Source organism: Oncorhynchus mykiss, chromosome 1, assembly GCF_057628025.1.
Source record: "Oncorhynchus mykiss isolate SJ-2025 chromosome 1, ASM5762802v1, whole genome shotgun sequence".
In the NCBI taxonomy this organism is placed as follows: Eukaryota; Metazoa; Chordata; class Actinopteri; order Salmoniformes; family Salmonidae; genus Oncorhynchus; species Oncorhynchus mykiss.
In genome coordinates this window covers 37,753,338-37,765,935 of record NC_143022.1, presented here as the reverse complement: position 1 = coordinate 37,765,935, position 12,598 = coordinate 37,753,338, and the positions used below count along the sequence as shown (strand labels likewise).

The 12,598-nt window shown below is 43.4% G+C and overlaps 1 protein-coding gene across 3 annotated transcripts in view; it reads right to left on the bottom strand.

Moving 5' to 3' along the window:
• The window catches only part of LOC110522068 (ELKS/Rab6-interacting/CAST family member 1), a 30,838-nt gene extending 23,209 nt beyond the window's left edge, over positions 1-7,629 (bottom strand). For 2 of the 3 annotated variants that reach the window (XR_016494813.1, XM_036976837.2), the window contains exons 1-3: positions 7,389-7,629; positions 662-1,445; positions 237-425 (exon numbers count right to left, since the gene is read on the bottom strand). Coding sequence is in view for 2 of the 3 variants with exons in the window: in XM_036976837.2 (XP_036832732.1) it covers positions 237-425; positions 662-1,219 (747 nt within the window). In the remaining variant the exon portion in view is untranslated. The remainder of the gene's footprint in view (positions 1-236; positions 426-661; positions 1,446-7,388) is intronic. The other variant, XM_090230186.1, reaches the window with a different exon arrangement.
• Between the last annotated feature and the right edge of the window lie 4,969 nt (positions 7,630-12,598).

Here is a 12,598-nt window from a genome sequence, read left to right as displayed (position 1 = left end):
TACAGTTTGTAGCATGAGCACATAGCTGTATATAAGAGGATTAGCTGATGTTGCTAAAGCTACACATCCTCCCTCAGACACACACTGCCGATAGCTATAGGATAGGTTAGAGCCTACGTCTCTCCCCGTCACACACACAGCCAATAGGCTCTAACCTTCCCTTTGCTCGAGGTAGTAAATTGCCCCCAATTCTTTCTTTAACAATTACATGGATGTAAAATATCACCCACACTAACCTGTGTCTCGTCTTGCACCACGCGGTATTGTTCCTTCCAGACAGTGATCTTGGACACCTCGTCCTTCCTTAGGGCTCTCTCCTTCTTCAGCTCAGGGCTCCAGAAGGTCTTTATGGAGTTCATGGAGGAACTCAGCTTGCTCTCCTTCACCTCCACCTCACGACACAGCAACTCATTCTCACGCAGAACCTGAGGGACAAGGAGACTCAGTCAGTCAAACATACCGTCTGACTTTCACTCACACACACTCTGCACCGAAACGTTCTCACACAAACCTTGGAATGGCAGACACTATGCAAAAGTCAAACTGGATGCGCTGCTCAAAATACGGTACATGTCAAACGTGTCCTTATGACATCACAGCTTCCAGTCTCACTAAAATATGCAAATCAGTAAATTAGATAGCTGCAACTGGGGCTACTGACCTCTTTGAGCTGGGCCTGCAGGTCCAGTATGGTGTTATCCCGGGCTTGTCTCAGGGAGTGGGGCACCGTAGAGGCCATGTGGTGATCCCCAAAAGCCAGGGAGTCACCTGCCATCATTCCCCCAGGGAGCACAGCGTTGGCTGGGGCCGACGTGGCGATGTTTGGTGTGCTGGCTGCCACGCCTCCACCCCCACCTGCGCTCGCCCTTGACCCGTATGTCACCCTCTGTCGCCCCATTGTGGTCATCTCCCGACCGCTCTTGTTAACGCGGTCGGACATGGCGACCTCGTTGTCGCTCAGGTACATGGGTCCTGAGGTGGCGTAGGCTGCATTGAGGGACTGGATGTTCTCCATGGAGAGGGTCTTACCCCCCGCTCCGCCTGGACATCCTCCGCTGCCCCCCGTGCTGTTGGTGCGACGGTGACCCATCCGTGGTGAGCGGGGGAGACGAGGGGAGCGCCCAGAACCCTGGCTGCTCCCCCCATCCCTCCCAGCGTCTCTCCCTCCTCCGCTGTGGTTGGCATCCGCTCGGCCAACGGAACGGGCGCTGCCGTACATGTTCGTTGAAGCAGAGGAGTGGACGGCTGGATGGTGGGAGGAGGTGCAGTGTCCGAAACGTGGAGATGTAGCCTTGTCTATTGTGTGACGGACTCAACTGAAGTAAGTGAGCGCTTGTTTCATGTGAAACAGCTGAGCGCTCTCTCAATCTCAGAAGGGACTGAGTGACAGCTGCTCTTGGAGTTAGATAACGACCATTCAGAGGGTCGATACACAGGAGACTGATCTAGAAGGAACAGAGTTAGCTAAATTAGAAAGTCTGTACACCGAAAGGCAAAAGCATACCATCGCTGCGTTACTGTAATATCGATCTAGCCATGATGCATGAAATGAGGAACAAGTTGAATATCACACCTACTCATTTGGACACACCTAAGGGTTTATCTTTATTTTTATATTTTCTACATTGTAGAATAATTAGTGAAGACATCAAAACTATGAAATAACACATATGGATTCATGTAGTAACCCCAAAAAAGTGTTAAACAAAACAAATCAAAATGTATTCTATGTTTGAGATTCTTCAAAATAGCCACCCTTCGCCTTGACAGCTTTGCACACTCTTGGCATTCACTCAACCAACTTCACCTTGAATGCTTTTCCAACAATCTTGAAGAAGTTCCCACATATGCGGAGCACTTGTTGGCTGCTTTTCCTTCACTCCCTAGTAGCGCAACGATCTAAGGCACTGCATCTCAGTGCTAGAGGCGTCACTACAGAACCTGGTTAGATTCCAGGCTGTATCACAACGGGCCGTGATTAGGAGTCCCATAGGGCGGCACACAATTGTCCTGTTGATTAAAAAATGACAGTTGGACGAAGCGCAAACCAGATGGGATATCACTGCAGAATGCTGTGGTAGCCAAGCTGGTTAAGTGTGCCTTAAATGCTAAATAAATCACAGACAGTGTCACCAGCAAAGCACCCCCACCTCCATGATTCACGGTGGGAACCACACATTCAGAGATCATCCGTTCAACTACTCTGCGTCTCACAAAGACACAGAGGTTGGAACCAAAAATCTTAAATTTGGACTCAGACCAAAGGACAGATTTCCACCGGTCTAATGTACATTGCTTGTGTTTCTTGGCCCAAGCAAGTCTCTTCTTATTATTGGTTTCCTTTAGTAGTGGTTTCTTTGCAGCAATTCGACAATGAAGGCCTGATTCAAGCAGTCTCCTCTGAACAGTTGATGTTGAGATGTGTCTGTACTTGAACTGTACTCTAAGAACTGCAATTTCTGAGGCTGGTAACTGTAATAAACATATCCTCTGCAGCAGAGGTAACTCTGGGTCTTCCTTTCCTGTGGCGGTCCTCATGAGAGACAGTTTCATCAAAGTTCTTGACATTTTCCGTATTGAATGACCTTCATGTTTTCAAGTAACGATGGACTGTTGTTTCTCTTTGCTTATTTGAGCTGTTCTTGCCATAACATGGAATTGGTATCTTCTGTATACGACCCCTAACTTGTCCCAACACAACTGATTGGCTCAAATGCATTAAGAAGGAAATAAATTCCACAAATTAACTTTAAAACAGGTACACCTGTTAATTGAAATGCATTCCAGGTGACGACCTCATGAAGCTGGTTGAGTTAATGCCAAGAGTGTACAAAGCTGTCATCAAGGCACAGGCTGGCTACTTTGAAGAATCTCAAATATAAAATACATTTTTATTATTTCATAGTTTTGATGTCTTCACGATTATTCTACAATGTAGAAAATAGTACAAATGAAGAAAAACCCTTGAATGAGTAGGTGTCCAAACTTTTGACTGGTACTGTACAGCCATGACCAAAAGTTGAGAATGACACAAATATTAATTTCCACAACGTTTGTTGCTTCAGTGTATTTAGACATTTTTGTCAGATGTTACTATGGAATACTGAAGTATAATTACAAGCATTTCATAAGTGTCAAAGGCTTTTATTGACAATTACATGAAGTTGATACAAAGAGTCAATATTTGCAGTGTTGACCTTTCTCTTTCAAGTCCTCTGAAATCCGCCCTGGCATGCTGTCAATTAACTTCTGGGCCACATCCTGACTGATGGCAGCCCATTCTTGCATAATCAATGCTTGGAGTTTGTCAGAATTTGTGGGTTTTTGTTTGTCTACCCGCCTCCTGAGGATTGACCACAAGTTCTCAATGGGTTTAAGGTCTGTTTTGTTCCCCGAGTCACTTAGTGATCACTTTTGCCTTATGGCAAGGTGCTCCATCATGCTGGAAAAGGCATTGTTCGTCACCAAACTGTTCCTGGATGGTTGGGAGAAGTTGCTCTCTGAGGATGTGTTGGTACCATTCTTTATTCATGGCTGTGTTCTTAGGAAAAATTGTGAGTGAGCCCACTCCCTTGGCTGAGAAGCATCCCCACACATGAATGGTCTCAGGATGCTTTACAGTTGGCATAACACAGGACTGATGGTAGTGCTCACCTTGTCTTCTCCAGACAAGCTTTTTTCCGGATGCCCCAAACAATCAGAAAGGGGATTCATCAGAGAAAATGATTTTACCCCAGTCCTCAGCAGTCCAATCCCTGTGCCTTTTGCAGAATTATTTTTATTTTTCCTTTATTTAACTAGGCAAGTCAGTTAAGAACAAATTCTTATTTTCAATGACGGCCTAGGAACAGTGGGTTAACTGCCTGTTCAGGGGCAGAACGACAGATTTGTACCTTGTCAGCTTGGGGATTTGAACTTGCAGCCTTTTGGTTACTAGTCCAACGCTCTAACAACTAGGCTACTCTGCCGCATTAATATCTGTCTGTCCCTGATGTTTTTCCTGGAGAGAAGTGGCTTCTTTGCTGCCCTTCTTGACACCAGGCCATCCTCCAAAAGTCTTCGCCTCACTGTGCGTGCAGATGCACTCACACCTGCCTGCTGCCATTCCTGAGCAAGCTCTGTTCTGGTGGTGCCCCGATCCCGCAGCTGAATCAACTTTAGGAGACGGTCCTGGAGCTTGCTGGACTTTCTTGGTCGCCCTGAAGCTTTCTTCACAACAATTGAACCGCTCTCCTTGAAGATCTTGATGATCCTATAAATGGTTGGTTTGGGTGCAATATTACTGGCAGCAATATCCTTGCCTGTGAAGCCCTTTTTGTGCAAAGCAATGATGACGGCACGTGTTTCCTTGCAGGTAACCATGCTTGACAAGAGGAAGAATAATGATTCCAAGCACCACCCTCCTTTTGAAGCTTCCAGTCTGTTATTCGAACTCAATCAGCATGACAGAGTGATCTCCAGCCTTGTCTTCGTCAACAGTCACACCTGTGTTAACGAGAGAATCGCTGACATGTTGTCAGCTGGTCCTTTTGTGGCATGGCTGAAATTTAGTGGAAATGTTATTTTGGGATTCAGTTCATTTGCATGGCAAAGAGGGACTTTGCAATTAATTGCAATTCATCTGATCACTCTTCATAACATTCTGGAGTATTTGCAAATTGCCATCGTACAAACTGAGGCAGCAGACTGTGAAAATTAATATTTGTGTCATTCTCAAAACTTTTGGCCACGACAGTACATCCAGGGTCCCTACACCAAGCGTGTAGGATGAGTGCCTCAAATGTCACAACTATGCAGACCGTAACCCCCAAAGAGCAAGCAGAGGTTATAGTGGCAAGAAAATAAAACTTAGTAGGCAGGAACTAGGAAGAAACAGACTCTAGATGAGTCTGTACCGTACACTCCAGAAGAGGTCATACTCATGTTTCTGCATTCAACAACACTACATTGTTGCCTTTCCAAATACAACAAAGACAAGCTGACTAAAGGAGAAACCAGAGTGGAAACCAGACTACCTACCATGGGCATAATCTTGCAATAAAACCTGCTCTAAGGTTTTTCAAAGGGCCAATGCATTTTGGCAGATGCTTTGAGCGTGTCCAGTAAGAAATTCCCATATAGACAGCCCACCAACTGGTTGTAGATATCCATTAAAACAGTGATATGGGAATTCTTCCATAGTAGCCATTATACCGTGGCTAGTAAAAAGTGTTTAAAGCAATTTTTCAAATGAACCTGTTTTAGCTGATACACTTTTCTACCGAATTGAGAACAAAGCATGCATCTTGTAAATGTCTGTGCTCAGTTGCATGCGGTTCTCCAAAAACAAGAGAACATAATAAAAAATGGTCAAATCCACATTTTGTATGGAGTGAGAAATGGGGTTGGGCGGTATCCAGATTTTCATACCATACCAGGGTATACAGTATTACCAGTAGTGCACACAAAACTAATTTAGGCAGCAGGGATCTTGATCCAAGAGGTATTTGCTGTAACCAAGACGCTTGATCTAGCAAGCTTGCCACTTAGATGGAAAGTTAGCAAACCATATAGCTGGAACCCTGAACTGGAGACATATAGCTGGAACCCTGAACTGGAGATAACTATCTAAGAGGTGGCAAATAAATTAACTAATTAATAAGCAGTGGCGTAGCACTCACACCTGAGCTTTATGGCGCCCCTCTTGTATTTGTGTTGATTTTTGTTTTGGTTGCGCTGTCATCTACTTCTACACATGGCCCCGGTTGTGTCACATAGAAACGATGTCGATAGAGTCATGTCATCTTACCATCCAAAGGGAATGTATGCAGCCAGCTATATACTCGTATCCCCCGTGGACCGGTTCGTACATAAAACATTGTCCATTCAGGCTGCAAAGGCGTCGCTTTTCGCCTTCATTCGACTTAATGGAGAGAAGGCAAAAATAAACGGGGAAAATATGCATACTTTCTTTATGAAACACCCTTTTCCCCACCATGCTACAGTGGCTAATGCTAGTCCCGGATGTTGTGTATTATGTTTCATAAAGCAAGTATGATATTTTTCCTGTTTTGCTCTGACTTATCGCCGATTTGTTCCTGAAAATATTTTGGGAAATGTAAAATGTCCTGCAGATTAAAGGAGGGAACTCCTTACTTTGTGGACAAATATGAATTTGACTATCTTTCTGAATATTCTCAGATTTTTTTGAGAACCACCTGCAACTGAATACGGGCATGTAAAATACGTTTCTTCCCAATAGAGAACGAAGACAGTATCGGCAAGAAAAGGTTAGTTGACATTTTTTATTTCTACTAGCCAATGTATAAAGGCTACTATGGAATAATTCCCATATTGCCGTGTTAATGTAGGCCTATAGGCCTACTATGAATGAATGAATGTACAGTTGTATCAATACATATGTGAAATCCGCTACACCTACAGTTCAATAGTAGACTCTGCAAAGACCGTTTTGTATAGATAATTTCGATTCCCCCCCCCCCCCCCCCTTACGTTCAGCGTCAAATAGAATTTCAAGTAGGGACGCTGGTACGTTATGGTACAGTATGTGTCACGTCACCTGGCTAATGTAGGGAGGAGCGCCCCTTTTCAATTGTATCCAATGACTGCGAATTGTGGGCCCAAAAATGCGACCGATAGTACAGAATTTCCTAAGAAAACCCAAATACAATCTTTATCCGTGATACATTACACCACGGACCATTTCGATTGTAGACTCCTCATAAACGTATCCATAGCTAGTAGGAGTTTCAAATGGCAGCCTAGCTAAGAGCAAAAATGACGCTAATGTGACTTATCAAGCGTTACAATGTAACGTTTTGCTGCAATATCGAAAAAAAAAATATTGCAATGTAACACTGTTCCGAAATTGAATGTAGATGGATCTTGCACTAGCCTATATCGCGCACGGTAGCGTGCTACATTGTTTCTTGTTCGCTACGTTAGCTATGACTGAAAGGGCTGGCCATTTAAACATTGGGGAATAAAAACCTCATGGATGCAAGATAGACTGCTAACAAAACTGATAAATGGTCTGAAGGTAATACGATTGTCAACTTGGATGGCAAGACGTCTAAAATCTATAGTAATGGACAACATCTAAAAAATAAAAAATCGTTAAATACAGGAGCCACCCAATCGCACCCTCTCAAATATCCATTCTTTTCCTCCTCCATTGCTGTAGGGCTGAACATAATTTACGTGGTTTTCCTTCATTTAAAGAAATTTGCTCCCCCTTAAAAAAGACTAACAATAATGCCGTTATTTACTTTCCAAAAATGTCATAATATTCTGATGCATACATATTCATAAATATGATATGGTCAATCAGAATCCTTAGAAATGAACACAATGATGACGAAAATCACTTATAGAGTGAACTAGCCTACCGTGCTGTAGCTCTGTCTGATGGGGGTCAGTCAAGTCAGTTTGTTGTATCCTGCGTCAAATGGAAAACGGCACATATACGGACATTTTCCCTTATTTCCTCAGCGTACCTCTATCTAATTTTCCCATATTTTTTGCCAACACAACCAGCGGCTCTCGCTCTGGAGAGCCTGGGCGCTTCAGTGACGTCAAGCCCGCGATGCGCGTTCACGACTGTCATCGAACCGCTTTAATCCCAAAGGCGTGTTCCCGACGACATACCATAATGTACAGAAAGTCGGTTTACGTTACAATTAATTTACTAGCCTCTTTACCTAAGTGTGTTATTTTGTGTAGCCTAGAACTGTTTCACCAGATAGGCCTAAAGTGTTTGAGAACCAATTTTAGGGTTGCAATCACCAAGAGGAGGATGGTAAAAATGAATTAATTTCCTTTAAAAAAAAAATTGAGTCAGATGTTTGATACCTGACATAATTCCTCAGTTTGGTTATGAAGCCAGTGGGCATTCTCCTTGGATAGGTCTAGTAGACCTATGCTAGGTAAATCTTATTTGACTTTTTTTGTTGTTTTACTTTCTCTCTCTCCCTCTATCTCTCGGTCATGGTCCTAGATAGGTGGTGTGAGGGGCTGGGCATGGAGCGGACCCTGCAGCTGTACGTTGGGGGGCCCAAGTACAGCGTGGCAAACAGGCAGATGGACTGCCTCATGAACTGCTTGTTAGGGCAGGTTAAAATGGCCATCTGAAAAACCATAAAGAGTAAGATAGAGGGGGTGGCCTCAACTGATTCTGAGGCACTGAGGGGATTCTGCTGAGCTAGCCTGTGTTGTACCGGGCTATGGCCCGTAACGTAAGGGGACAAAACCGATGAGGGAGGCCTTCCCAGCTTAAATCGAACAGTAATCTGAGCCGCACGGTAAGGTAATACTGTTAATATCTATTTTCCATAAAATATTCTGAACAAAAATATAAATGTAACATGAAACAATTTCAAATATTTTACTGAGTTACAGTTCATATGAGGAAATCAGTCAATTAAAATGAATACATTAGGCCTTAATCTATGGATTTCACATGACTGGGAATACAGATATGCATCTGTTGGTCACAAATAGCTTAAAAAATGGGCCTTGCATTGGGCCTCAAGATCTCGTCACGGTATATCTGTGCAATTGTGTTTGTTGTCCGTAGCTTATGCCTGCCCATACCATAACCCCATCGCCACCACGGGGCACTCTGTTCACAACATTGACATCAGCAAACTGCTTGCCCACATGACATCATACATGTGGTTTGCGGTTGTGAGGCGGGTTGGACATACTGCCAAATTCCCTAAAATTACGTTGGAGATGGTTTAAGGTAAATAAATTAACATTAAATTATTTGGCAACAGCTCTGGTGGACATTCCTACAGTCAGCATGCCAATTGCACACTCCCTCAAAACCTGAGACATCTGTGGCATTGCGTTTTGTGACAAAACTGCACATTTTAGAGTGGCCTTTTATTGTCCCCAGCACAAGGTGCACCTGTGAAATGATCATGCTGTTTAATCAGCTTCTTGAAATGCCACACCTGTCAGGTGAATGGATTATCTTGGCAAAGGAAAAATGGTCATTAAGGGAGTTAAACAAATGTGTGCACAAAATTTGAGAGAAATAAGCTTTTCGTGCATATAGAACATTTCTGGGATCTTTTATTTCAGCTCATGAAACATGGGACCAACACTTTATTTTTTTGTCCACCCGGTGCAAACTCCGCCCACACGGGCAGCAGGGACAGCTTAATCTAATCCCCTCAGTGGTAGGGTGATTAAATAAATAAAAAAATCATTAGCAATCTATGCACAATACCCCATAACGACAAAGCAAAAACATTTTTTTTTGAAAATTTTGCAAATGTATTAAAAATAAAAAACTGAAATACCTTATTTACATAAGTATTCAGACCCTTTGCTTTGAGAATCGAAATTGAGCACAGGTGCATCCTGTTTCCATTGATCATCCTTAAGATGCTTTTACAACTTGATTGGAGTCCACCTGTGGTAAATTCAATTGATTTGACATGATTTGGAAAGGCACACACCTGTCTATATAAGGTCTCGCAGTTAACAGTGCATGTCAGAGCAAAACACAGTGGCCTCCATCATTCATGAATTGAAGATGTTTGGAACCACCAAGGGCCTTGTTCAGGCAGGTGACCAAGAACCCGATGGTCACTCTGACAGAGCTCTAGAGTTCCTCTGTGGAGATGGGAGAAACAGAAGAACAACCATCTCTGCAGCACTCCACCAATCAGGCCTTTTATGGTAGTGTGGACAGACGGAAGCCACTCCTCAGTAATAAGGCACATGACAGCCCGCTTGGAATTTGCCAAAAGGCACCTAAAGACTAAGACCATGAGAAACAAGAGTCTCTGGTCTGATGATATCAAGAAGGAGTTCCTCTACAGCAGAGGTAACTCTGGGTCTTCGTTTGAACCAGCCAATTGTGTTGTGACAAGGTAGGGGTGATATACAGAAGATAGCCCTATTTGGTAAAAGAGCAAGTCCATATAATGGCAAGAACAGCTCAAATAAGCAAAGAGAAACAACAGTCCATCATTACTTTAAGACATGAAGGTCAGTCAATACAGAAAATGTCAAGAACTTTGAACAATTCTTCAAGTGCAGTCGCAAAAAAACCATCGAGCACTATGATGAAACTGGCTCTCATGAGGACCGCAACAGAAAAGGAAGACCCAGAGTTACCTCTGCTGCAGAGGATAAGTTCATTACAGTTACCAGCCTAAGAAATTGCAGCCCAAATCAATGCTTCACAGAGTTCAAGTAACAGACACATCTCAACATCAACTGTTCAGAGGAGACTGCGTGAATCGGGCCTTCATGGTCAAATTGTGACAAAGAAACCATTACTAAAGGACACCAATAATAAGAAGAGACTTGCTTGGGCCAAGAAACACGAGTAATGGATATTAGACTGGTGGAAATCTGTCCTTTGGTCTGATGAGTCCAAATTTGAGTTCAGGTAGCCATTTGATTAGCTGTTCAGCAGTCTTATAGCTTGGGGGTAGAAGCTGCTAAGATGCCTTTTGGACCTAGACTTGGCGTTCCTGGTACTGCTTGCCATGTGGTAGCAGAGAGAACAGTCTAGGTTGGCTGGAGACTTTGGCCATTTTTAGGGCCTTACTCTGACACCGTCTGGTATAGAGGTCCTGATGGCAGGAAGCTTGGCCCCAGTGATTTACTGGGCCGCACGCACTACCCTCTGTATTTTTTTATATATTTTTAATTTAACCTTTTATTTAACTAGGCAAGTCAGTTAAGAACAAATTATTTTTTACAATGATGGCCTGTAGCTCCTTGCGGTTGGATGCCGAGCAGTTGCCATATGGGGGTGTGCTCAGCCCTCCTTTTCCTCTAGTCCACGATCAGCTCCTTTGTCTTGATCACGATGAGGGAGAGGTTGTTGTCCTGGCACCACACTTCCAGGTCTCTGACCTCCTACCTATAGGCTGTCTCATTGTTGTTGGTGATCAGGGTTATCACTGTTGTGTTGTCAGCAAACTTAATGATGGTGTTGGAGTCGTGCTTGGCCACGCAGTCATGAGTGAACAGGGAGTACAGGAGGGGACTAAGTACGCATACTTGAGAACGCACCACTGAGAACGCACAAGGTGCTATTTCTAAATTGGGTAGTGCACCATCAGTTCCTCTTGTCATGTTAGTCATTGCAGACCTTAGAGAGCTATTTATAACTTGTCATCAACTAGCCCATGTCAGCAAACTTTTTTTTATTTAGGTTGTTCCGCCCATAGATATTGTTGTAATTATTTTGTCACTCAAATATCAAATGAATACAAATTAGACATGGTATAGAATTGCAAGAAAATGTGCTTCACAGTTGCAACATTTTCTTTGCACCCCATGACAAAATGTGTAGTATTGTAGGAATTAAACATTAAACCTTCAAAATTCTCTCCACCAATGAGGGCTGTTTACAGTTTGTGTCATGAACAGTGCTTGTGCCCGTAGATATAGACATGGAGCGCGCAGGCGGGGTACGGGATGTTCCCCAATGCTGGAAGGGGGACCCCAAATTAAAAAGCTTGGGAACCCCTGTTCTAATGTACAGTGCCTTGCAAAAGTATTCGGCCCCCTTGAACTTTGCGACCTTTTGCCACATTTCAGGCTTCAAACATAAAGATATAAAACTGTATTTTTTTGTGAAGAATCAACAACAAGTGGGACACAATCATGAAGTGGAACGACATTTATTGGATATTTCAAACTTTTTTAACATATCAAAAACTGAAAAATTGGGCATGCAAAATTATTCAGCCCCTTTACTTTCAGTGCAGCAAACTCTCTCCAGAAGTTCAGTGAGGATCTCTGAATGATCCAATGTTGACCTAAATGACTAATGATGATAAATACAATCCACCTGTGTGTAATCAAGTCTCCGTATAAATGCACCTGCACTGTGATAGTCTCAGAGGTCCGTTAAAAGCGCAGGGAGCATCATGAAGAACAAGGAACACACCAGGCAGGTCCGAGATACTGTTGTGAAGAAGTTTAAAGCCGGATTTGGATACAAAAAGATTTCCCAAGCTTTAAACATCCCAAGGAGCACTGTGCAAGCGATAATATTGAAATGGAAGGAGTATCAGACCACTGCAAATCTACCAAGACCTGGCCGTCCCTCTAAACTTTCAGCTCATACAAGGAGAAGACTGATCAGAGATGCAGCCAAGAGGCCCATGATCACTCTGGATGAACTGCAGAGATCTACAGCTGAGGTGGGAGACTCTGTCCATAGGACAACAATCAGTCGTATATTGCACAAATCTGGCCTTTATGGAAGAGTGGCAAGAAGAAAGCCATTTCTTAAAGATATCCATAAAAAGTGTCGTTTAAAGTTTGCCACAAGCCACCTGGGAGACACACCAAACATGTGGAAGAAGGTGCTCTGGTCAGATGAAACCAAAATTGAACTTTTTGGCAACAATGCAAAACGTTATGTTTGGCGTAAAAGCAACACAGCTGAACACACCATCCCCACTGTCAAACATGGTGGTGGCAGCATCATGGTTGGGCCTGCTTTTCTTCAGCAGGGACAGGGAAGATGGTTAAATTTGATGGGAAGATGGATGGAGCCAAATACAGGACCATTCTGGAAGAAAACCTGATGGAGTCTGCAAAAGACCTGAGACTGGGA